The sequence below is a fragment of the Babylonia areolata genome, chromosome 18 (genome assembly GCF_041734735.1).
Source record: "Babylonia areolata isolate BAREFJ2019XMU chromosome 18, ASM4173473v1, whole genome shotgun sequence".
In the NCBI taxonomy this organism is placed as follows: Eukaryota; Metazoa; Mollusca; class Gastropoda; order Neogastropoda; family Buccinidae; genus Babylonia; species Babylonia areolata.
The window spans coordinates 4,923,217-4,950,132 of NC_134893.1; the positions used below are offsets into that span (position 1 = coordinate 4,923,217).

At 45.0% G+C, this 26,916-nt stretch overlaps 2 protein-coding genes and 1 long non-coding RNA gene across 5 annotated transcripts in view; all 3 read left to right on the forward strand.

Moving 5' to 3' along the window:
- LOC143292376 (PDZ and LIM domain protein 3-like) overlaps positions 1 to 21,569 on the forward strand; it is a 28,755-nt gene extending 7,186 nt beyond the window's left edge. The window contains exons 2-9 of one of the 2 annotated variants that reach the window (XM_076602593.1): positions 6,893 to 7,044; positions 9,188 to 9,326; positions 10,861 to 11,039; positions 12,631 to 12,722; positions 15,198 to 15,309; positions 16,230 to 16,315; positions 17,827 to 17,923; positions 18,729 to 21,569. In XM_076602593.1, coding sequence (XP_076458708.1) covers positions 6,893 to 7,044; positions 9,188 to 9,326; positions 10,861 to 11,039; positions 12,631 to 12,722; positions 15,198 to 15,309; positions 16,230 to 16,315; positions 17,827 to 17,923; positions 18,729 to 18,732 — 861 coding nt within the window. In that variant the 3' untranslated portion in view covers positions 18,733 to 21,569. The remainder of the gene's footprint in view (positions 1 to 6,892; positions 7,045 to 9,187; positions 9,327 to 10,860; positions 11,040 to 12,630; positions 12,723 to 15,197; positions 15,310 to 16,229; positions 16,316 to 17,826; positions 17,924 to 18,728) is intronic. The other variant, XM_076602594.1, reaches the window with a different exon arrangement.
- LOC143292380 (uncharacterized) overlaps positions 1 to 26,916 on the forward strand; it is a 122,043-nt gene that overhangs the window by 9,739 nt on the left and 85,388 nt on the right. The window lies entirely within an intron of this gene.
- Positions 25,752 to 26,916, forward strand: part of LOC143292377 (PDZ and LIM domain protein 7-like) — a 34,558-nt gene continuing 33,393 nt past the window's right edge. Inside the window, exon 1 of one of the 2 annotated variants that reach the window (XM_076602596.1) lies at positions 25,752 to 26,095. In XM_076602596.1, coding sequence (XP_076458711.1) covers positions 25,985 to 26,095 — 111 coding nt within the window. In that variant the 5' untranslated portion in view covers positions 25,752 to 25,984. The remainder of the gene's footprint in view (positions 26,096 to 26,916) is intronic. The other variant, XM_076602595.1, reaches the window with a different exon arrangement.

Sequence of the window (26,916 nt, forward strand, 5' to 3'; positions counted from 1 at the left end):
AGTGAGATCTTTCCATGCTTTAAAAAGCAACCTCTTGAAGAGCGGAGAAGTTGACGAAGTGTCGACTTCCTCTGCCCGTGTCAAAACAGTACAGGGCTAATTAATGAAATGCCCTCAGCGCTCAGTTCACCAAGTGAGTGACAGGGAGTTCCCTCGTGTCTCTCAGGTCATTCGGGCGTGTGTGTGTGATGCTTGCGTCGATGCTTGTGATGGTTGGGCGAGTCTGTTTTATTGTATGCAGAGCTTTGTTTCTTTTTTTTTTCTTTTTTTTTAAAACTGTGTATTGGTAACAGGTCAACGGTAATAAGCTTAACAGTTACAAGGCAGGCTTGCTTAAAAATGACAGTATTGGTTCTCATGTGTGTGTGTGTTTAGTTTGTCACATTTTGGTGTGTTGACGTAACATGGGTGTAATGTGTCATGCAAACAAAGGTGTTTTTGTAAAGCACCTCGAGCAGATTTCTGGATAGTGTGCTGTATAAGTATCCGTTATTATCATCATCATCATCATGTTATAGTTTCTAGAAGGCACAACAGCGTCCAGTGTCCGTGTTATTATAACTACATGAAACTTTCTTCTTTTTTTTCTTTTTTTAACAAGAAAGGAATCTGTTTTGTTTTGGGTTTTTTTCTTTAATCCGATGTCTGGTTCACCTTTAAACCCAATCCGCTGGTCGGGACTTGAGAGAGTTATAATATTCTGAAAGTATGTTTTAGATATAGAAAGAACACAGTTGTTGTTGTTGTTTGCACCACTTTTCCTTCCTCTTTGGTCTTCTATCAGTGTGTATTTCTACTATTCTTTTTTTTTCTGCCCTATCGTCTGCACCGTTTCAGAGGCATTATTCCCACGCCGCTCATTTAGATTCCCCCCATACACGGCCACACCCGGGTTCGTCCGTCGCAGTTCCAGCGTCGGCAGTCCACAGGGAACCATCGATGTTAGGTCGCCAGGAGGCCACACACCAGAGGAGACCCTGCACTGCTGCTGAGTCACTTCGGTGGTGTTCAGTGGTGCCTGTTCTGATTTAACGTACTTAGGACACCACCTACTAAGCCCCCTACTGACGACAATAATGGCTTAGTCGCGGAGCCAGACTGAGTGAGCGTCCCTCCCAGAGTGGAGACCGCCACCACGTCCCTCAAACAACAGCCCCCCCATGAATCTGCCGACACTGAGGACATTGACAGGGCTCACCCCAAGCACGGAAGTGGATGGGGTATCGAAACTGAGGTCACCATGAGAGCAGGGCATGAAAGGCCACATACTTTGAGACTGTTTTGTTTACATTGATGACGATGGAGGAGGAGGAGGACGATGATGATGACGATATTGCTATGGAGGTCCATTTTGGTTTGGGACTGCGTGACAAGGCTGTACTCCACGCTTCCTGTCATAATGACATCCCAGCGTTAACCAGGCCCGAGAGATGGACACTTTCAGTGTTGGTCAGGTAATTAGAGCAACACACCCAAAGACGCAACCTTGAAGTGGATGACACTCGACTGTGTGGTCCCAGTCTCCCCATTTAAGCCCACAGCACACTCAGCTCTGGGTAGGAGCCGGCCACGGGCCGAAAAACCCACCTCCGCTGGGATTCGAACCAGCGTTCTCCCAGCCATCAGTCCGCGACGCTAACCACTTCGCCACGGCGGCTGTTTTTTTTTCTACGATTCTATTTTTGCTTTGTTTTGTCCCAAATTGTTTGATTGACTCTTTCTCACAATATGTCTGTATACCTGTCGTTAACCTATCGTCTTCGTCATTTTCTTCTTTTTCTTTTACTTCTTCTACTACTTATACTACTGCATCTTCTTCTGCTGCTGCTGCTGCTGCTGTTGCTGTCTTTCACTCTCTCTCCCTGTCCTCTCTCTCTCTCTCTCTCTCTCACACACACACACACACACACACACACACACACACACACACACACACACACACACACACACACACACACACTTTCAATGGCGGGGAACGAGAACGGGTGTAATCGTAGGAAGTCTTTTAGATAAGACGATAAATGAGTTCCCAAGTCCAGCATGCACGAGCTGTCCCTGATAAGATTCTGTGAAAGGATCACGTCTGACAGATCAGAAATATACCCTGGCTTTCAAAAAAAGAAAAGAAAGAAAAGAAATTAAAAGAAAGAAAGAAAGTGGCTTTGCACAAGCCGCACTGATTTACGCGGAGAGTGAACTCGAACTTCACACGGAGAAGAGTTTTGTGAAAGTATCAAATGATGCAGTGAATACATCACAGTACAATGCTAAATGATTCGATCAAGTGCAACGAAATACATTATCAGTGCATTGCAGTGAAAACCTGGAAATATTTTTGCATATAGTAATGAATTTCTGCCTCACACATAGATTACACGGATTGAGAAAGTGAAGTGAGCTCTCACGCCCAGCGTCACCAAAACAAAGCAAATGCAAGCACGTGCAGCATTCTGTGAGATATTTGTATTTGTATTTCTTTTTATCACAACAGATTTCTCTGTGTGAAATTCGGGCTGCTCTCCCCAGGGAGAGCGCGTCGCTATACTACAGCGCCACCCTTTTTTTGTATTTTTTCCTGTGTGCAGTTTTATTTGTTTTTCCTATTGAAGTGGATTTTTCTACAGAATTTTGCCAGGAACAACCCTTTTGTTGCCGTGGGTTCTTTTACGTGCGCTAAGTGCATGCTGCACACGGGACCTCGGTTTATCGTCTCATCCGAATGACTAGCGTCCAGACCACCACTCAAGGTCTAGTGGAGGGGTAGAAAATTTCGGGGGCTGTGCCGTGATTCGAACCAGCGTGCACAGATTCTCTCGCTTCCTAGGCGGACGCGTTACCTCTAGGCCATCACTCCACATATATCGCATCCAGGTATTCGTTGCCAGACCAACGTTCTACTATGCGGGGTCACGCATCCGTGACACGTATACTATGTGGCAATCTTTCCAGATCATCCTCTGTTTTTTTTCCTTTCTCATCTCCGTTGGTGTGCTTTGGTCTCATATAGAAGCTCACTTACTTGTGGTGCTAGACAGTTCACATTTCACAGATCACGATCCAGCTACTTACATTATGATAGGAATGATAATAATCCAAATAATAATGATCATATCATTTATTTTCAGTCTAATATCATCATTTTAGATGAACAGACTATAAATAAATAAACGAAACGAACGATTCAACTACCTGTTATGACAATTGGGATAGGAATAAACTACCGTTCGACAGGGACATAGAAATTCAATGTTATTTGTGAATAGTAACGTGTGTGTGTGTGTGTGTGTGTGTGTGTGTGTGTGTGTGTGTACGTACCGTGACATTTGCGTAGTATGTATCTGTGTGACAGTGCACGTGAAACAAAGTTATCACAAGAGAACATGAAATCTTATTACAGAATACACATGTTCTCCAACAGTATCATCCACCGAAGGTATAGCAGTATTCAAGTTCATCTGACATAACGAATACGTAACATTGAAAAGTGAATATAATGTTTCTGATCTTTTAAGATAACGGCAACACTGTCAACGGCAACAGCGATAAATTTAGATCAGGATAGTTCTTATAAAAGTAGTCCATTTGAACGCGTTTGTTCGGGCGCTCTGTGTGCGTGTGTGTGCGTGCGTGTGTGTATGTGTGTGTGTGTGCCAGTGTGTGTGTGTGTGCGTGCGTGCGTGCGTGCGTTTGGCCGTGTCTGTGTATGTGTGCGTTGTGTTTGTGTGCGTGTATGTGCTTGTGTCTGTGTGTGTGCGTGTGTGCGTGCTTGCCAACGTGCGTGTGTGCGTATATATATGTTCATGCGTGCGTGCGTGTGTGTGTGTGTGTGTGTCTGCGTGTGTGTGATGGAAAGGCGCCAGAGAGGAAGGTGAAGGTTTCCGAGGAGGGCGATAGACCCGGAGACAGCCTGTCTGTCTGGCTGCCAACAGTACAACACACAGAGGATTGGGGGCTGGTGTCTGTGTGGGGGGTTGCGGGGGGTGCGGAGGGGAGATATACAGAACGTAATCACTTTCCTGACGGTGTACGGACCGCTCTGCTACAGCGGGGAACCCAGTGACTCAAGGCACCACCACCGAGGCATGGCAATACATCATACCTTGTGGCGGAGAGGAATCAGGAAGCGAAAACCACGAACAACATCCCGGGCAGGGAAATGGAGAGAATGTAGATCTGATATCGGTGGAAGAAGAGGAGGAGGAAAGCCAGAAAATCAGTGGGGAAGAGGGGAGAGAGCATTGAAGGAGAGCGATATATATAGTTATCGTATTTGATGATAGTTTGTGTGTGGTTGTGTTGTTTGGTATGTGTGTGTGTGTGTGTGTGTGGTTTGTTATGAGTGTGTGTGTGTGGTTTTGTCTGTGTGCAAACCATACACCCGCAAAAAAAGAGCATGGGAAAGGAAACGGGATCGGAACGAAAGAAGGACAGCTGGGAAAGAAAGAAAGAAAGAATAACTGATGTGCACAGGGCGAAAGTGACGGGCAGAGAGAGAGACCCGGAGAGACAGATAGAGAGAGAGAGTATGTGTGTGTGTGTGTGTGTGAAGCCAAGCACCTTTCCGAGGCTTATCAGCCATCAACCTAGAACTGTTAACCCCTTTGAAATATAATCAGATCATGTTCTGTCTCTTCTCTCTCTCGTAGTACTCTCGAGTCTTTCTCCTCTCTCTCTCTCTCTCTCTCTCTCTCTCTCACACACACACACACACACACACACACACACACACACACACACACACACACACACACACACGCAAAAACATAACACAACATATAAACCGGCACAACACATAAACACAACAAAAACACAACACAACACACACACACACACACACACACACACACACACACACACACACACACACACACACACACACTCAGACGGATAGACAGTCATTCATTCATAAGATTCTCCCGGTCGATTCTACATTTATTGGAGACTGTTCCGAATCACAGGGGTTCAGTTTGAAGGGGTGGGGTTAGAAAAAGATAAGCGAATATCAAACCATCATTGGTACACCACCACATCGCTGACACACTCCCGAATTTAATGAGACAGGAAGAAAACTCCGCCTGCCAACGCCGGCACGCTCCAGGCCAGGCGCAGAATGCATATTGAACTTTCACTGCTCTGGTTGGCAAATGCACCTTGGCACGTGCGCGCGTGCGCACACCCACCCACACACACACACACACACACACACACACACACACACACACCGCACGCACGCATGCGCGCGCGCGCACACACACACACACACACACACCTAGACACCCACACACGCGCGGCCTACACACACAAACACACTCACACACGCGGCATACACACACACACACACACACACACACACACACACACACACACACACACACACACACACACACACACACACACACACACACACACACACACACACACACACACACAGATGTTCACGCCACCAAGACACCCACGGTGTCGGGCAGAGAGGAGGAGGCTGTTTGCAGGGTATGTACAGATTCCCCACTGTTGTCTTGCAGGCCGGGTGCACTGCACCACCAGTCTGCTGCACGGGGTACTGTATTTGCTTTTCACCTCAGGGTGAAGACAAAGGCATGCACGTCAGGAGAGAAACGGGAAAATGATCATTCCGAAAGTTGGCGTTCAAAGGTGTTCATCCACACGTTCCCTTCCATACATAGACGCACGCAGGTTGGAATTTGCAGACGCGCTCACACACATGGACAAGAATACACAAACACACTCGTAACACCCTCCCCTGCCCTGTTTTCCAAAAGCAAGCATGCACGTATTCTCGTGCACTTGCATGCAGTCATACTTCAAAAGTACCAAGTACAGTGTTCATGTGCACCGCATGCGCAGTTAGGAACAGGTGCATACGTTCAGTTATCTATGCACAGCTGCTTCCGAGAATGATGAATGTGTATGGGGACGAGGTTGTTTATAAATGTGAGAGGTCCTTGTGCTCATTAGTGTTTGGCCCCCTCTGACTGCTAAACCAAAGCGCCGTCAGTATTATCTTTCATTTTGATTTGCCGCTAATTAGGTTTTTTATCTGTCGAACAGATCAGTTCTTTTTGTGAGTCTAGTATAGGTCTGTATGAAGGGGGTGTGGCAAAACAATTTGCTTCAGATATTTAATTTCAAAATGGCTTCACACTCCAGGTTTTGCATTACGATAAGATATGGTTTGTTTTAACCCCCTAACAAGAATATGAAAAATTACAAAGGGAATTGCAAAAATATTATTATTAGACTGTGGTCTATCAACTTACATTCGATGAAGCTTTTATTTTATCTTATCATGTCCGAATATGACGATATTTAGAAACAAAAACGAAAAGGCCAGGGGTGTGCCAAAATTTTCTATATGGAAGTGAGTTTTGCTAATTTTACTTTCTCTGTTTCTCATCCCCTCTCTCTCTCTCTCTCTCTCTCTCTCTCTCTCTCTCTCTCTCTCTCTCTCTCTCTCTCTCTCTCTCTCTCCCTCCCTCCCTCCCTCCCTCCCTCCCTCACTTTCTCTGTCTATCTATTTATCTATATCTATCTTGCCTGAAAATATATGATATTGTATTGTCTGCACACACACGCTCATATATATATAGAGAGAGAGAAAGACAGACAGACAGACAAACAAGGAGAGACAGAGAGAGAGTGGGGGGAGACACACACACACACACACACACACACACACACACACACACACACACACACACACACACACACACACACACAGAGGGAGAGCATAGTTATTCTAAAAGGAGTCCATAAGTAAACGTGTTCCGCTCTGTGTGTGTGTGTGTGTGTGTGCGTGTGTGTGTGTGTGTGTGTGTGCGTGTGTGTGTGTGTGTGCGTGCGTGTGTGTGTGTGTGTGTGTGTGTGCGTGCAGGTGCAGCCCAACAGCATCTCTGAGCAGTGCGGGCTGAAGGGCGGGGACGCCATCCTGGCCATCAACGGAGTCAACACAGACCAGCTGACTCACGATGAGGCCAAGCAGGAGATCGTCCGGGGCGGATGCGGCCTTGACTTCATCGTTCAGAGGTGGGCCAGGGTGTGGGTGTGGCTTTGACTTCATCGTTCAGAGGTGGGCCAGGGTGTGGGTGTGGCTTTGACTTCATCGTTCAGAGGTGGGCCAGGGTGTGGGTGTGGCTTTGACTTCATCGTTCAGAGGTGGGCCAGGGTATGGGTGTGGCATTGACTTCATCGTTCAGAGGTGGGCCAGAGTGTGGGTGTGGCTTTGACTTCATCGTTCAGAGGTGGGCCAGGGTGTGGGTGTGGCATTGACTTCATCGTTCAGAGGTGGGCCAGAGTGTGGGTGTGGCTTTGACTTCATCGTTCAGAGGTGGGCCAGGGTGTGGGTGTGGCTTTGACTTCATCGTTCAGAGGTGGGCCAGGGTGTGGGTGTGGCTTTGACTTCATCGTTCAGAGGTGGGCCAGGGTGTGGGTGTGGCTTTGACTTCATCGTTCAGATGTGGGATGGGGGGAGGGATGGGGGTTGGTGGGGTCGTTGACTTCGTCGTTCAGTGGTGGGGGATGTGACATTGACTTCATCGTTCAGTGGTGGGGGATGTGACATTGACTTCATCGTTCAGAGGTGGGGGATGTGACATTGACTTCATCGTTCAGAGGTGGGGGATGTGACATTGACTTCATCGTTCAGAGGTGGGGGATGTGACATTGACTTTATCGTTCAGAGGTGGGGGATGTGACATTGACTTTATCGTTCAGAGGTGGGGGATGTGACATTGACTTCATCGTTCAGAGGTGGGGGATGTGACATTGACTTCATCGTTCAGAGGTGGGGGATGTGACATTGACTTCATCGTTCATAGGTGGGGGATGTGACATTGACTTTATCGTTCATAGGTGGGGGATGTGACATTGACGTCATCGTTCAGAGGTGGGGGATGTGACATTGACGTCATCGTTCAGAGGTGGGGGATGTGACATTGACTTCATCGTTCAGAGGTGGGGGATGTGACATTGACTTCATCGTTCAGAGGTGGGGGGTGTGACATTGACTTCATCGTTCAGAGGTGGGGGATGTGACATTGACTTTATCGTTCAGAGGTGGGGGATGTGACATTGACTTTATCGTTCAGAGGTCCTGGAGAGGAGATTTGTGGATCATGCGCAAAGGCAAAACATAGTGGGCCGTGTGAAGATCCGGTCTGTTGTGCTAACAGCAGGGCTGCCCATCACTCTTCTTCAAGAGACTGTCCAGTATGGAAGAGAGAACATGAAATCACAAGATTGGCTACAGAAAAGAGTTCAGAGGTGGGGGATGTGACATTGACTTCATCGCTCAGAGGTGGGGGATGTGACATTGACTTCATCGTTCAGAGGTGGGGGATGTGACATTGACTTCATCGTTCAGAGGTGGGATGATGGAGGAGGGGTTGGAGGGGGGGTGCAGGCATTGACTTCATCGTTCAGAGGTGGGACCAGGAGCAGGGAATCCAGCCTGGCTGCACCATTGTTTTCGTTGCTCTTCCCACACGTTTTTGGTACATTTCCAGAAAGTTCACCTGCACACCAAGCGCTTTCAACACTGGTTTGGCTTCGTGCAAAAATCATTAACAGAACTCTTTTTTTTTCAGATAATGTGGGCATACATTCAACACGCAAAGTGGCTTCTATCACTTGAGATAGATAGATGGATAGTTAGACTGGTTGATTGATTGATTGATTGACCGATGAATAGGCAAACAGGTTGACAGGTAGTTAGATAAATAGATCATTATAACTCGACGGAACACGATATCTTCTGTATACATACACATGTATATTTAACATACATACACACACACACACACACACACACACACACACACACACACACACACACACACACACATATATATATATATATATATAGAGAGAGAGAGAGAGAGAGAGAGAGAGATTGTTAAAATTTTAGCTTTATCGGTGCAAATAGATATTTGGCAATAGGATCTTGCAAGGGCTGACACGTATCAGGTCATAGGTATACCGGTGTTGATGTATACTTGGTTTTAGTGTATCACCCCTGAACACACACACACACACACATACACACGCGCGTTCGCACGCACGCACGCACGCGCGCGCACGCACACACACACACACACACACACACACACACACACACACACACACACACAAATATATCAGGTTCATCAACGTTGATGGCGGTGTGTTTCAGAGGCACCATGAAGGTGTGGAAGCCCCAGGTGACGCCCATGTCAGAGCTCCGTCCCCAGCAGCTCAACACCATTCAGGCCGCCACAGGAGACCAGTTCCAGCCCGTGCAGAAGACCTCGCTGGCCATGAACTCTCCACAGGTGACTGAGGGAATGACTAGCTCTGTCTTTGCCTTTGTTTACAGTACTCTCCGCAGGTAACTGATGGAATCACTAGCTCTCTGTCTTTGCCTTTGTTTAAAGTACTCTCCGCAGGTTACTGAGGGAATCACTAGCTCTCTGTCTGTCTTTGTTTAAAGTACTCTCTGCAGGTAACTAAGGGAATCACTAGCTGTCGTTGCCCCTGTTTAAAGTAATCTCCGCAGGTAACTGAGGGAATGACTCGCTCTGTCGTTGCCTCTGTTTAAAGTACTTTCCACAGGTAACTGAGGGAATCACTAGCTCTGTCGTCGTGTTTGTTTAAAGTACTCTCCACAGGTAACTGAGGGAATCACTATCTCTGTCGTCGTGTTTGTTTAAAGTACTCTCCACAGGTAACTGAGGGAATCACTAGCTCTATCGTCATGTTTGTTTAAAGTACTTTCCACAGGTAACTGAGGGAATCACTAGCTCTATCGTCATGTTTGTTTAAAGTACGTTCCACAGGTAACTGAGGGAATCACTATCTCTGTCGTCGTGTTTGTTTAAAGTACTTTCCACAGGTAACTGAGGGAATCACTAGCTCTGTCGTCGTGTTTGTTTAAAGTACTCTCCACAGGTAACTGAGGGAATCACTATCTCTGTCGTCGTGTTTGTTTAAAGTACTCTCCACAGGTAACTGAGGGAATCACTAGCTCTGTCGTTGTGTTTAACTCACTCAGTACGGCCAGTCCTCTCTTCTCCTCTACACAGACCCCTCGGATGTCCAGTGGGTGTCTGAATGACCCAACCTTTAGCTTCCGTCGTCAGAATTGTGGTATTCTTTGTCAACATTCACGTCTTCAGTATAAGAGCCTTCTGCTTGCAATATTTTGATGATGGTAATTGGGGTGAAACACTGTTAACGTCGTCTCTTTCGCCGTTCGTATGGAAAGAGTTAAAGTACTCACCACAGGTAAATGAGGGAATCACTAGCTCTGTCTTTGCATCTGTTTAAAAGTCATATTCTAAGCTTATAACACGAATAATGGAATTCATCAGCATTGTCTGTGGAACTTCAGTTTCATAGTCCTTCATTTCACTGATACGCCAGTGAAACGCAGTTTCTTTACACGGGTGCATTGTTTGTTATTCTGAACTTCACCAATGCGGTTACATTTTTTTTTTTTTTATATATAGCACTGTAAAGTATGTACCCGTTCCAAAATTTGAACGCTCGTGGTCTCGTTTACATTTCATTGTGCCCTTATTTACCCCGTGTGTACTCTTCTCGTTACGCGTTTCCTGAAACAGTTCACCTCTTCTGTCCCACTGTCCTTTTTTGTTTTTTGTGGGTTTTTTTTTTGGTTTTTTTGTTGTTGTTTTTCCTCGTGTTACAGTCGTCATCATGCCCACTGGTCCTATCCAGTCCAACCCTATCCAGTGCTATCCTACCCTATCCTAACCTGTCCTACCCTATCCAGTGCTATCCTACCCTATCCTAACCTGTCCTACCCTATCCTAACCTGTCCTACCCTACAGTATCCTATCCTCGCAGGAGCCGTGCCGCATCGGGAGCAGCCATAATCGCGCGGCCCAGCCGTTCGGCGGCCAGAAGCAGGCGGTGCCCAACGTGGTGCACGCGCAGTACAACACGCCCATCGGCATGTACTCCGCCGACAACATCGCCTCCACCTTCGCCACCCAGACCGCCGGCATCCAGAAAGAAATGGCCCAGTAATGCTGTTGCTGCTGTGGTTCGGGGGCTGGGGGGGGAGTGGGGGAGGGGGGTGTTGTTGTGGGAGGAGTGTGATGGGGTTGGGGATACTGTTGGGGTAGGGGTGGGGGTTGTGCAGGGAGGGCAGGAGGAGCCAGAGGGATTGTTGGGTGGGGGTGGGGGTGGTGAGGGAGGAGTAATAGGGTTTGGGGGATACTGTTGGGGTAGGGGTGGGGGACGTGACGGGGGATATTGTTGGGGTTGAGGGGCGTGTGGGGAGAGAGTGAGATGGTGGTGGGAGGCGGTTGGATGTTGGGGAGCGGGAACAGAAGTGTGGGAGGTGTAGTTGTTTGTGCATGTGTGTAAGTTAGTGGGTGGGTAGCGGTCTGATGTGCTGTGTTCTGACGTATGTGTGTGTGTGTGTGTGTGTGTTCGCCGTGCGTGTGTGTGTTTATATAAGTTTGTGCGTGGGTTTGTGTGTGTGTGTTTATGCTTGTATCTGCGTATTTTCTTGCTTGTGATTAGGATGCCTGTGTTGTGTGTAGAGCAGAGAGGACTGGGAGGTGTTGAGTGTTGATTTTTCTTTCAGTTTAAAATTGGATCGGGAGGGCGGGCAGCAAGTAGGTGGGGTGGGCAGGAGTGTATTATCGAGGGAGTGATTATTGCAGCGAGAACAGTTGTGTAGTTTGGTGCGTAGAGTGGTGTATGCACCCGTTTTCTGTGTCTGTAGAATGTGTACGTGTCTCTCAGTGTATGTGTGTGTGTGCGCGCGCGCGCAAGTATGTGTGTTCAAGTTATGTTTGTGTGAACTAAATGTGTGATTGTGAATGCATGTGTGGTGTGTGTGCATCAAGTTTGTGTGCTTATGAATTATACAGTGTGTGTCTGGAAGAAGACGACTGGACTGAAGAGGTTGAGTGCTTGGCTGGGTGTGTGAATTAGAGAGGAGGATTTTTTTTTAATCTGCTCAGTGGATTAATAAACGGACTGTCGGAGGTGGTTTCGAGAAAATAGTATCAGTGTATGTCTGGGTGTTTGTTTTTGTATGTCAGTGCCATGTCACGTGCTGGTGTTTGACACTGTGTGTGTCTGTGTCTGTGTGCTACGGTGTATACCGTATGTATGATTGTCTTATTATGTAGTGTGTCGGTAAGCGAACGCATATTCGTGTGTATGTGCTGTGTCACCTTGTCTGCATGTGTGTGTCCGTATATATATATATACATATATATATATATGTGTGTGTGTGTGTGTGTGTCTGTGTGTGTGTGTGAACTCAGAACTCATGTAATTGTCGTAAAACCATCATAGGAATTATGTACACTATAAACTAAACACAACAAGCAAACAAACAGTAAAAGCAATAAGTTGTGAGCACATGCAGGATATTCCATAAGACATAGTTATGGACTGCGAACTTTAAAGCATTCATATATGTATTTTGCCAGTTCTGGTTGGAAATAATTGTGTGTGTGTGTGTCTCTCTCTCTCTCTCCCTCTCTCTCTCTCTCTCTCTCTCTCTCTCTCTCTCTCCCTCTCTCTCTGCCTGTTCCACCACACAATACCTCCTCGCTGTGCTGACCAACCTGTCACCTGTCACTAACACTGCAGGCTGGACCTGAACCAGTCGGACGTGGGTCAGCGGATGACGGGCACTTACCAGCAGCTACCCGCGTCACAGGGCGGCCAGCAGGATGATGCAGGTCAGTACGCCATGATAGTAATGATGATGATGATGGCGATGATAGTGGATGAATGAATTCTTCTTCTTCTTCTTCTTCTGCGTTCACTCGTATGCACACGAGTGGGCTTTTACGTGTATGACCGTTTTTTACCCCGTCATGTAGGCAGCCATACTCCGTTTTCAGGGGTGTGCATGCTGGGTATGTTCTTGTTTCCATAACCCACCGGACGCTGACATGGATTACAGGATCTTTAACGTGCGTATTTGATCTTCTGCCTGCATATACACACGAAGGGGGTTCAGGCACTAGCAGGTCTGCACATATGTTGACCTGGGAGATCGTAAAAATCTCCACCCTTTACCAACCAGGCGCCGTCACCGTGATTCGAACCCGGGACCCTCAGATTGACAGTCCAACACTTTAACCACTCGGCTATTGCGCCCGTCGAATGAATGAATGATAGGGATACTTATATAGCGCCTATCACCGGTCGGAGACCAAGCTCTAAACGCTTCACAATCTTAGGTCATTTGCACATCAGGCTGCCTACCTGGGTAGAGCCGACTGACGGCTGCCGTTGGGCGCTCATCACTTGTTTCCTGTTTCATTCAATCAGATTTCTGGAACGCATATATACACACTCAGACAGACATTTAACCTTTTACGTGTATGACCATTTTGTTTATTTTCCCCACCATTGAGAAGAAGAACAACAAAATTAAAATAATGTTTAAATCGGAAAAAAGGAAAACAAATATGTGGAAGGGGAAAGAAGATAGGAAAGGAAATGTATAATAAGAACGGTACAAACGACAAGATAGAAAGAAAGGATGAACAGAAAGACTGGAAAGAAAGAATGAAAGAACGAGTAAACGAAGGGGGGGGGGGAGAGAGAGAGAGATAAAGACGGCAGAGAAAAAAATGCAAGGGGGGAAACAGATTGATAGAGAGAGGGGGAAGGAAATGTTGATGACGATTGCAGCGGAGAAAGAAAGAGGATGAAGGATTGCGTCTGAATGACTGGTGTGAAAGCGCTGAGATTTGTCTCTGCACAACATTCAACGCTATATTGATTGATTGATGTGGATACTTATATAGCGCCTATCCTCGGTCAGAGACCAAGCTCTAAGCGCTTTACATACACGGGGACATTTGCACCACAGGCTGCCTACCTGGGTATAGCCGACTGACGGCTGCCATTGGGCGCTCATCATTCGTTTCCTGTGTTATTCAAACATATTTCAGACTCACACACATACACACCCAGACAGACATGTAACATTTTACGTGTATGACCGTTTTTTGTTGTTGTTTTTTAATTGATTTACCCCGCCATGTAGGCAGCCATACTACGTTTTCGGGGGTGTGCATGCTGGGTATATTCTTGTTTCCATAACCCACCGAACGCTGACATGGATTACAGGATCTTTAACGTGCGTTAAAATACTATCATCATTATTATCAATACAGAGGAGAAGAAGAAAAAAGAGAAAATCAACAGAGTCGAAAGAGAGATAAAGGGAGAGAAGGGGGTGACTCTTTACTGACAACTGTGACTTTCTGTCTCTCCCTGATATGAAAGCTTGCCAGTGTGCTAAAATCTCCGCTGTTTAAAAGAGAGAGAGAGAGAGAGAAATTCATTCCTTTTCCCACCCACTTCAGTACTAGTCCTGTCAATGTCTCCAGTGTCGGCAGATTCACGTGGGACTGTCACCGGAAGGAAGCGGCGGTGGTCTCCATTTCTGGAGAGGACGCTCACTCAGTCTGGCTCCGCGACTAAGCGATTATTGTTGTCAGGAAAGGGTGGCTTAGTAAGTGGTGTTCTGCGAATGCTGAGTCAGATCAGGCTCTACTGAACACCACCGAAGTGATCAGCAGGGTCTCCTCTGCTGTGCAGCCTCCCGGCTGGACTGCAGGCGCTAGAACTTAGTCACATGAGAGAGACTCGTAGTGATGAGCGGCGTGAGAGTAATGCTAATGAAACGGTGCAGATGATGGGGCAGCAGAAAGTATAATAAATAAATAATAAAAAAAATAGAAAGAAAGAGAAGACAGGCGCAATAGCCGAGTGGTTAAAGCGTTGGACTGTCAATCTGAGGGTCCCGGGTTCGAATCACGGTGACGGCGCCAGGTGGGTAAAGGGTAGAGATTTTTATGATCTCCCAGGTCAGCATATGTGCAGACCTGCTAGTGCCTGAACCCCCTTCGTGTGTATATGCAAGCAGAAGATCAAATACGCACGTTAAAGATCCTGTAATCCATGTCAGCGTTCGGTGGGTTATGGAAACAAGAACATACCCAGCATGCACACCCCCGAAAACGGAGTATGGCTGCCTACATGGCGGGATAAAAACGGTCATACACGTAAAAGCTCACCCGTGTGCATACGAGTGAACGCAGAAGAAGAAGAAGAAAGAAAGAGAAGAAGACAGAAAAAATAAATATTCGTCATTCTTTCCTCCCTTCATCTGTTCCCTTTCCCCTTCCATCCAGGAGGAGCGATGCCCGGGTTCCGGTCAGTGTCGGCCCCTGTGGCCAAACCCCCAGGCCAGCAGAAACCTCAGCAACCATCCATGAGATGTGGGGCCTGCGACATGCTGGCCACGTGAGTGTCTGTCTGTCTGTCTGTCTATCCGTCCGTCCGTCTGTCTGTCCCGCTATCGTTCCCTCTGTTTTTCCCTGTGCCGTCTGTCTTTTTATTCATCTTATTCTTTCTTCATTCCTATCACACGGCAGTCAGGTCGGCCCTGTTCGGCTGTCTCTCTTCCTCTACGGTTATTTTGATTCTTATTCCTTCTTCTTCGTCGTCGTCTTCCTTCTTCTTCCTTCCTTCTTCTTCTTCAGTCTTCTTCTTCATCTCCATCATCATCATCACATCATGAAAATGGTAATAATGGACATTTATTTTGCGCGTTTCTCCAGAAATACTGCCGCTCAAAGGGCTTTACATTTCGTTCCCAGTTCACCGTCTCACCCATCAATACCCTCCTCTCTCCACACACACACATGGACGCACGTGCCAGAATACACCCACGCACCTGAACATCAGTTGGAAACCACCCACCACCCATAACGCCCTCCAGAAAACGCATGCCTGCAACACGCACTCAAGCATGCACGCACACACGAATGCATCCCTCCACAAACACATGGCAGACGGCTTCCCCACAATAAGCATGCATTTGGTACCAGATCACATCAAGACCAGCGCTGAAAAAATTACTAAGGTTGGAAAATATGTGTTTTCAGAGGAGGCTTGAAAGATTTCAGCGGTACAAAATGTCATCAATTTTCTGGCAGTTTGCCGGTTCCACAATGACGGGATCTGAAAAGAGAAAGATCTCTGACCCTGTTGCTTCTTCTGATCACAATCATCTTTCTGTTCTGCTCGTGCACTTTCTCAGTTTAAAACGTAGTTTCAGAACATGGCTCTTGTAACCAACGGAAATCTGAGTGACATCTTTTTGCGTCCAGCATGTAGAATGACAACACCGTGTGTGTGTGTGTGTGTGTGTGTGTTTGCAGAGGAGTGATCGTGAAAGCCAACGGGGTGCCTTTCCACATGGGCTGCTTCAAGTGTGAGTCTTGCGGCATGAACCTCAAACAGAAAGGTAAGTGCACGCTCACCCTACGCATGCGACTGAGCACACGCACGTGCATTGTCGGCGCGGCGCGCCGCTCACGACACCACACTCGCGCGAACACACATGCTTGCGCGTGCGCGCGCGCGCGTGCACACACACACACACCGGCACACACACACACACACACACACACACACACACACACACACACACACACAAGCTCGCACTCACGCGAACACACATGCTTGCGCGTGCACGCAATTACACACACATACACACACACACACACACACACACATACTAATATCACTTCAAGTGGAAAGACGTTAAACTGAAGACAACACACACACACACACACACACACACACACACACACACAGGACCAAAGCGCGCCGGCTTTGCGATCTAGTGCAAACTCGTGCCATCGAGGAATCAGGAACTCCGATATCACTATCCACTCGTGTTGTCTCAAACCATGGTCCGTCGTGGCACTGTGCTCACCGTGCACGGCCAGCGCGCGGTATACACACACGTGTGTTTTACACGTTCAAGGTGTGTGTGGCGGAAGGCCGGTAACTGAGCTTCATTCTCACACCGACATAATTATGTCTGGTGCCAATTGTAGCCCCCCGCTACCGCCAATAAGGCGGTGGCCCCGCGGTTAAGAGCAGCTGCCAAGAAGCGAGAAGCTTCCCATGTTCGATACTAATACTCCGTCGAAGTTTCTAGATAGAGTTGGGAGCCTGGATACTGTGCGAAGCGTTTACATCCCGTACGTGAAATAACTCATGGCTACGATGAAGTTTAAAATCACACACACACACACACACACACACGCACACACACACACACACTGTCACACACACGCACACACACACACACACACACACACACACAATGTGACACACACGCACACACACACACACTGAGGCACTGACATACACACACACACACACACACACACACACACACACAACACACACACACACACACACACACACACACACACACACACACACACACACGCACGCACGCACGCACGCACATCACACACACACACACACACACACACACACACGCACGCACGTCACACACACACACACACACACACACACACACATTTATATATATATATATAGAGAGAGAGAGAGAGAGAGAGATTTAGATAGATAGACAGATAGAAGATAGATAGATATCCAAAGCACGCTTTGCGATATGCTGGAAAGGGGTGAGGAAAAAGCAACTCTGATACCACTATCCGCTCGTAACTCTGTGGCACTATACTGTGTTAACATGGCCAGTGCGCGGAATACACACACGTGTGTTTAACACATTCAAGGTGTGCATGGCGGGAGGCCGGTAAGCTTCGTTCTCAGACCATTGTGTCTGGTGCCAATTGTAGACCTCCGGTGCCGCCACTGAGGCAGGAGGTGGTCCCGGCGTTAAGAGCAGCTACCGAGAAGCGAGAAGCCTCCCATGTTCGATTCTGATACTGGAGGTGTGTGTGTGTGTGTGTGTGTGTGTGTGTGTGTGTGCAGGATACTTTGTGGTGGAAGGCAAGCTGTACTGTGAGACACATGCCAGGAGGAAAGCGCAGCCGCCTGGACCCAACATGGTGGCCGTCCCTACCTACAGGTATCCTCTGTCTGTCTGTATGTATGTATGTTCGACTGTCTGTCTGTCTGTCTGTCTGTCCCTCTCTCTCTCTCTCTCCGTAGTCTCTTTCTCTGGCCGTCAGAGCTTTCACGAAATCTCTGATTGCACACATCAGTTATTTCACAAAATAATTCAACCTCACATGGACACGGACAAAATTCTTACTGATCATGAAAAAAGATATGTCAGTAACTAGCTACATTCCATTTAACACGCTAAACAAACACCAATCACAAGTCACAATGATGAAATTACAAAAAGCAGACATTCAAGTTTCACCCAGTTAAAATGACAGTACATTAACATCACAAAATGATTCAGAAATGATGATTTCTAAGTAAAAATCATGATGATAGAAATAAGAATGATGATAACAATACTACTACTACTAATATTATGATTCGTTTTCAGTCAAATAACATCATCCTAGATAAACAGACTATAAATAAATAAACGAAATGAGCAAAATACAGTTCATTTGGAGGGTGAGAGGCGGAGAGCAAATCGGGTTTCCGTGACTGGATAACAAAGAACAGAGCATTGAAAGAAACAAAGGAAGGCAACCAGAAACAAAGAGAACGATAAAAAGAGAAATTTTCTAACACGAGAATGTCCACACATTAGTTTCATGGATAGAGCTGACTCTGGTCAAGCATTGATTGATTCAAAGGCAACATCCAGATACGAAGGCGTGACGTAGCATGCGTGCAGAAACTTGTTTTGGGCACTGAAAACCACGTGGCTTGACGTGAATTTACATCCTGTGTTCGTTTTGCTGTTTCAGATAAGGGGAGCTGGCGAAACGCTGACGTTCGGGAAGTAGTGTCCTGCTCTACTAGCGGCCCTTGTTTTGCCTAGCGTGACGTCATCCGTCCCTTCCGCGGCGTCCCCGTGACGTCATCCGTCCGCATACAGCCCTGAGTGCCGCCCACACCCTCACCCCGCCCCGCCCCTCTCCTCACTGTTCGTTTTTCTTATGTCTCCTTTTTTCTTTTCTTTTTTTTCTCTTTTTTTTTTTCTTTTTTTTTTTTTTTTTTTTTTTTTTTTTTTTTTTGGGGGGTGGGCCATTCTGTGTTGTTTTATGCTTAATGTATATGATTTTATTATTTTCTGTTTTCTTCTATTCTATTCCCTCTTTTTTTTTGGGGGGGGGGGAGGGAGGGGGGGGGTCTTTTTTATTCTTCTCCTTTCTTCTTTTAGGTGGCCCATGCTTGCTGATGAGGTGTCGACAGGCCATATCATGTGGGCGTCATTCTGTTTTCTTCTGTTCTGTCATTAAATTTTTATAATTCTGTTGTCGTCTGTACTGCCCTAGTCTGTTCTGTTCTCTTCGTGACTGTTTTCTTTTGTTTTATTCCATTTTCATTCTTCTTATTATGTTCTGTTCCTCTCTAATTTTGGCCATACAACACCTAACCCGTTTGTTAAATCAAATAGTTATTTGTGTGTCCTTAGTTAGCAAGCTATTTCCATGTTTAGACACGTTATAAAGTATGGAAAAGAAAAACATCAGAGCTATTTGAATTTTAAACAACAAAACCGCATTTAAAAGATCTCTTATTCATTACGATGTTTTTCTTTCTCACATGTGCCAAGAATTCAGAAGGAATAGCCAGAGAAGGTTTCCCTCTTTACCAACTAGTATTCTGTTTTACTAATACACAATTTGTCCCCTCAAGTTCCCTCAAAGCAGCAGAATCATGCTTTGTTTTCTCACCGAAGCCACGTCCAGTTCTGTTATTTATTTAGCTCGTTGTTTCACTCTGTATTGCTCACCAGGAAAAAGTAGGCCAACTACATAAAACATCACTATGACAACGTTGCTGTTGTGGGCAGCAAAAAAAGATAGATAGATTGATAAACTGGTGAATAAATAAATGAATAAATAGACAGATAAAAGACACGAAAATAAAACAGACAATGGGTGAATAAAGCCAACCAGGTGCATTACGATTCCTTTACAAATGCTTAAACAACAAAAGGCGATCTAAAAGAAAGTCATTGATGTATATTTTTTGGTTTGAATTCATTCCTCATGTTCTCCGTTAGTTGTTGGTTTGGTTGTGTGACTCGCTTTTCACTGACGCTTTTCGGTTGGTGAAAGTTTGCACGTTATGGAAGAGAATCCACAGTGATTTGCTTTTAAGCTGTGTAGAGATGTTATTGCAGTGCTACTCACTGCTATCAGCCAGTACATGTGTATGCGTGTGTGTGTGTGTAAATGAAAGCACGCAGATGCACGGTCCTCAAACGAAGGCAAGTTAGTTTTCTTTCACGTGTAAACATTTCAGCGCGAACTAGACGGTGTTGGCAAATAATCGCAGAACACAAGCGCCACAAATATTCTGCCTTGTAACTTGTTTATAATGATACCTGCTGTTCTTTATTCATTTTGACTGTGAATGAAAATCCGAAAGAAAATTACAAAAGCATATCCATCCGCATGAACCAGTAAACATGATGAATCTATTGTGGATAAATAAATAAATAAATAAACGAAAAAAATGCAATTCGCACCATGATGTATTTGAAACACTGCATGCGGATAATGAAAGACAGTATTTTGCAGAAGCGTTCCTTCTCGTCCCAATACACTGTACACTGGTGGGAGTTGTCCCCCTTCGGCTTGCTTTCGCGTTCGCTGTGGCGACTATATGAATTCTCTATCACTTTGACACTGGTGCACACCACAAACAAAAAGAAGGGCAAGGCGGTTTGACATTTTGGTTCTCTGTGAACGTGAAGAAGCCAAGGGTCTGTTCTGTCTGTTTGACCTTTACAGTGCGTGGGGTATGTCTCGAGCACACCGTGCATCCACATACCTCGCGCACTGATGCAAGCACAGAAGGGCCGGTGTAAGCAAAAAGGCCCTGTGTCTCGTGGTGACCCGTCTTGTGGGAACAGAGCAACGTCTTGAGGTGGAGAATTTCAGTGAGCAATAAGACATAGCAGTTCTGAGTGTGTTTTTACTGTTCTTTGGGGGGCAGGGGTAGGGGAGGGGGTGGGGCGCTGGCACACATATCCCCAGAACATTTCGACAAACTGTTTTTATCGGATATGCAAAGTATCCCGCTGTTCATCTTCATGGCATACTGGTTGTTGATATAATTCTTAATTTATCCTCCATTAGTCCCATGTGTTATTAACCCTCTCATCCATCCGTGCGACGATCTGTAAGGGCTTTATGCAATGTGCATGTTTTGTTATAATCATCAGTTGATTTTCTGTGGATATACCGAGAGGCCTGGTCGGTACACGACCCGTTTCAACCTATTCTTTTTATTTCTTTTTTCCCACTAAACCCGACCCCGCATTATTATTAATTTCCTGTGTATGATATGCACCTATGCACATGTTAATCTTTTGCGGCATTTCGTTTTCTTTTTCTTTTTTTTCATTTTGTTTTGTTTTTGCTTTATTCCATGGCAGTATGTATTAACTTTGTACACGGTATACATGGGTTCGTTTACACAGTATACTGGGGTCGTTTGGATTTGACACTGATGTTGATAGTGATACGTACTGTTTTTTGCCGATCAGTTGTCTGTGTCATGATCATGAATGCTGGTTTTATTTCGGATTTCGTTGGTTTTCTTTGCAGCAATAAATCATTGTTTAAAACCTGTGTCACGTGTGTGTGTGTGTGTGTGTTTGATTTGATTTGATTTGTTTCTTTGTTTCCTTCCACCTCTGTGTGTGTGGGGGGGGGGGGGCGTATGTGTGTGTGTGTGCTACGGTGTGTATGTATGAGTGTCTCTCTGAGTGGTGTGTAGGTATGCGAACGCATATTCGTGTGTATGTGGTGTGTCAGCTTGTCTGCATGTGTGTGGTTGCCGTGTCCTTGTGCGTATCAAGTTCTCACTCTGATTCATACTCATGAAGTAAACAGGAAAGCCAAAACTTTCAGTACAAAAAAAAAGAAAAAAATAGACATATTTAATAATAGAAGACGCAGTCGTCTGTCCTCTTCAAAGGCAGCTGTTGCTGTGGAGGTGAGAGACCTCCAGTAAGATCTGCCCACAGCAGAGGCTTCAAGCTTGCGTGGCTGGATGCCGCACCATCTGAGGTTGCTCTTCAGGGTGTCTTTGTACCTCAGTTTGGGCCTTCCCTGTCTGCGTTGGCCCTCCTTGAGCTCACCATACATTAGTTGCCTGGGGATGCGGCTGCCGTCCATTCTGATGACATGACCAGTCCAGCGTAGCTGAGCCTTCAGCACTGAACAATGACTCGATATATATATATATCTCTCTCTCTTTCTATATATATATATATATATAAATCAAGTGAAAAATGAAAGATACATAGAACGCAAATGAATGAAATATAATAAGAATGAAACTGCACCACACACGCACACACACACACACACACACACACACACCAACCATATAGTAATGTAAGGGAGGCAAGTGCCGATTTATACAATTCAGGTTTGCTGCCTTCCACCAAAAGTTAACTGTCTCCCTTTTTTCGGTCTGCGAGTGGGATGTGTGTGTGTGTGTGTGTGGTCAAGATGATAATGCTGAATTTTATTTTATCTGAAAATGATATGATGTTGAGCGCCAGGGGCTGTTGAAGATGATGCAAAAGATGATGCCATTAGAATTATGTATTAAATTCAGTGAGGATAAAGACAATCACACTTCTATGGTTGATAAGTTCGTATGGCGGGAAGAATCTGCAGATATTTTTGACAGCACGATTTGTTCGGAGGAAATACAAACACAAATGGAAATGGCTTTGAATATGATTGATATCAGTATTAACGAGGCATTAAGTGTTTTCAATGACTGTATTAAGTGTGCAGAAAAATGTATGAAAAAGCAGATACGTGTAAGTAAATAATGTGAAGAATTACTGATGACTGGTACGATAAGGAATGTCGAGATTGTAAAAGAAATGTTCGTAACTTGTTAAAAAAAAGTCTCGTCCTACTTTGTTTCCACCCGATCGAGATTCCTTCTGTAGAGCTGGACGTGAATACAAACACAATCATGTTGAAAAGAGAAGAAAGACAGTTTAATGGTGCTTGTTAATGGAATGACAACGTTCAATAGAAAATCAGAAAGAATTCTGGAACTCCATACACAAAATAACAAGGAAGAGAAAACAACCTAAGCATAATATTAGTATATATAAATGGTTTCAACATTTTAAAGAATTGTTAGGAAAAAAATGAGATCATATTAGTAATCTATCACTGAGGTTTGATGAAAATAATGAGAGCAACAATGACGAAGAGGATTTCATAGATAATGATGTTAACGACAATTTGGATCGTCGTAGTTTCAATAGAGGAAATTTTATTTGCTTTGAGAAAATTGAAGAAGCATAAAGCTGCAGGACCAGATGGAATTATAGGTGAATTGTTAAAGAATGCATGCCAATCTAATTTAGTTGTGGACTTCCTGCTTAAGTTTTTTTTTTAATTCTTTATTTAATAGAGGTATTTATCCTGAAAGTTGGACTGAGTCAACTGTTCTTCCATTGTACAAAAAAGGTGATACATACAACACCAATGATTATAGAGGAATTTCCCTGTGCAACTGACGTATGTAGCAAATTATATAGCGCGGTAATAAATAGGAGACTCCAGGAATGGGTGGAGGAACTATTACAGGAGAATTCCAAGCCGGATTTAAGCGGATTTACACTACTGTGGAACATATGTTTACATTGATGGCTTTCATACATAACAATTTTTTTCGAACCGCAAATTATATGTTGCTTTCATTGATTTTGAGAAAGCCTTTGATTCTGTCAACAGAAGTATACTTTGGCCTCTTTTATTGAAAAATGGAAAACGTGGAAAGATTTATGAATGTATTATGAGTATGTACGATTCTGTAAAGGCAAGGGTGCGATGTGGTGCTGCTTTATCAGAATACATCAATTGTACATCTGGGGTTAAACAAGGTGATATTTGTAGTCCAGTTTTGTTATCTTTATTCGTTAATGAACTGATAGAGGAAGTATTCAAAAATGGAAGGTACGGTGCAACATTCACAGCCGATGTTTTAGAAAATTCCATTCTTCTTTTAGCTGATGATGTTGTATTAATATCAGAAACAGAAATAAGGTTACAAAGTCAGATGAATAGTCTACACCGAGCAGCTGCTTCTTTGCAACTAAAAGTAATTATGAGTAAAAGTAAAATAATTGTATTTAGAAAGGGAGGTTATTTGTCTGTAAGAGAAAGATGGACATATAATGGAACTGTAATGCCCTTTGTAAATGTATACAAATATTTAGGTATATATTTTTCTACACGTTTTCTACACATTTGCATTAAAAACCTTGTGTGGAGCAAAAAAATGCATTGTTATATGTTATGAAGAAATTGTCATTAGTACAAAATGAATCTCTGAAATTATTCCTAAAAATGTTTGATTCTCAAATCCAGCCTATGATACAGTACGGGGAAGATTTATGGGGTCTTGCCTCTGCTACCATACGATGTGGAAAAAATCATCTATATGCTTTGAAAAAAATTGGTGAGACAGACAGATACCCAATATCGTTGCTCTCTACTGTTAAATGTATTTAGTATTGGCTCAAGTTAACACAAATGGATGAACCGTACAGACTGCCGCCTTATAAAGCATACAAAATGTTGTCAGAATTAGATAATAAGGGTAGAAGAAATTGGGTTTCAAATGTTAGAAAGAAATTATATGAATACGGTTTTGGTTTGTATGGCTAAATGAAGGTGTTGAAGATGTAAACATGATGTTTTTATTCGTGTGTTCCGCGAACGACTGGTTGATAGTAAATGGTAAAGTTGGAATTCTCATATCCAGGACAGTGACAGATTCAACTTGATGTATACAGAATGATCAATAATTTACATAGTGTTCCAATCTATATGCGTATACATATTGCTAGAGGTTTGAAATATTTAATGACGAACTTTTGATTTGGCGTCTCTGATGTTTGACTCATCAGTATCGCTATAGGCAGTCAAACAATTGTAATATGATGCAATTTGTAATACTGATGCAAAGAATCAACTGAAGATGAGTTCCATTTTGTGCTCAGTTGTCCAGCATTGAGAAATATTACAGAACAATTGATTCAACTCAAATTTTATAGACAGCCTTGTTTATCTAAACTCATTCTGTTATTGTCGTCTACGTACGAAACTATTGTACAACATTTTGCTTTATATTTACACAGAGTATTTAAACAACCCAGTGCTCAAGTTATGTAACGTAATTTTTCTTTGTATTGATATGCGACTGTATATCAGTTCCATGTGTACCCCCATCTAAGGGGCTATGGCATATATGGATAAAACGTCTTCGTCTACGTGTACGTCTCTCTCTCTCTCTCATCTCACACACACACACACACACACACACACACACACACACACACACACACACACACACACACCTCTACTCTTCCCGACAGTAGATTCTCTGCACTTTTAACCCACTTAAAAAGTATTAAAATATCCCGTCCAACAACACTGGAACGCCCTTGAACTCTGTCATAAACGCATTCACGTGTCGATATTGTCTGATAACTATAATCTATTACGTTAACAAAACAGATTCCAAGAAACAGACGAGACACAACTGATATGATAATGAAAACACCTTTGCCATCCCTCTCTTTTTCTCTTGCCCTTTCAGCTCACACATACTGCTACTGCTGTTGCTGCTGCTGCTGACACGAGAGGCAGGCTACTGCCGTTTATAGTAGTCGTCCCATCTACCTTTGTAGTGCCGTGTGCAAAACTGAGTCGGCACGCGCCTTGCCTACCTGAAAACATGTTCCAGGGAAGGTGCACGAGCGCGCACACACAGCAAAAATATTGAAACGCTCGATCTTTTGGCAAGTCGGGGCGCCCGTCCGGCCTGGCAGTACACTACTCGCTTGTGGCTGTTTTCTTTCTCGCTCTGCTGTGATGCTGGTTCGGAGGTGTCTGTAGCGGAAACTTGTGGTCGATAAGTTTTACTGAATTAGGGATTGATTTTTTTTTTTTAATTCTAAGAGGGAGGTGTGTGTGTGTGTGTGTGTGAGCCGACTGCCGCCATGTCGGTGCTGACCTTGGAAGCCAAACTGGAGAGGATTGACCCCAATACTCCATGGGGGTTTCGCATGCAAGGGGGCAAAGATTTCAACTGCCCTCTTTCTATTCAACGGGTAGGTGGTGCTTTCTGTGTGTACATTGTCTTTTGTATGTGTCTTTTTGTTTCTCTTTTGTTCTTTTCTTTCCACCTTATCGTAGATCAGTAACTTTGTGACGCTAAACATTTTGTTCGGTCAGCGTTAATTTTCGTTCGCAGCACTATTTTTAGATGTAACTTAGGCACGTTTGCACGCGCGCGCGCGCGCACACACACACACACACACGAACGCACGCACGCACGCACAAACACACGGCACAGCAGTGACTATTTCTCTACACGGCACGGTTCCCCTCCCCACTCCCCGCTCCACGTTTTATATCATTATTAGTGAAAAGGTGTCAGTTCAACTAAAGAACGTACACACACACACACACACACACACACACACACACACACACACACACACACACACACACACACACACACACACACACACACACACACACACACACACGTACATACACTCGCACACGCACACAACTCACACACACACACGCATTGATGTTCACCGCGCCACCTAGATTCCCCCGCACCCTCCCGTTCCCCCCCCCTCCCCTCCCACTCCCCGTCCCAACTGCCTCTTCTTCAGTCTTTTTTTTCAACACCTCGTCCCAAGTTTACAGCCTCAGCCTCCACACCCACCCACCCGCCCCCACATTACCCTACCTCTCTTCACTTTCGCCGCTAACGACGTCCCGCCCAGTATAAAGTATCCCTTCTTCTTTTCCGTTCGTTCTGTTTTTTTTCCCCTTATCTGTATCTTCTTTCTTCTGCTTCCTCTTCTTTTTTGGGGGGTGGGGGGTGGGTGGGAGGGGGGGGGGCCGTGGGCGTGAG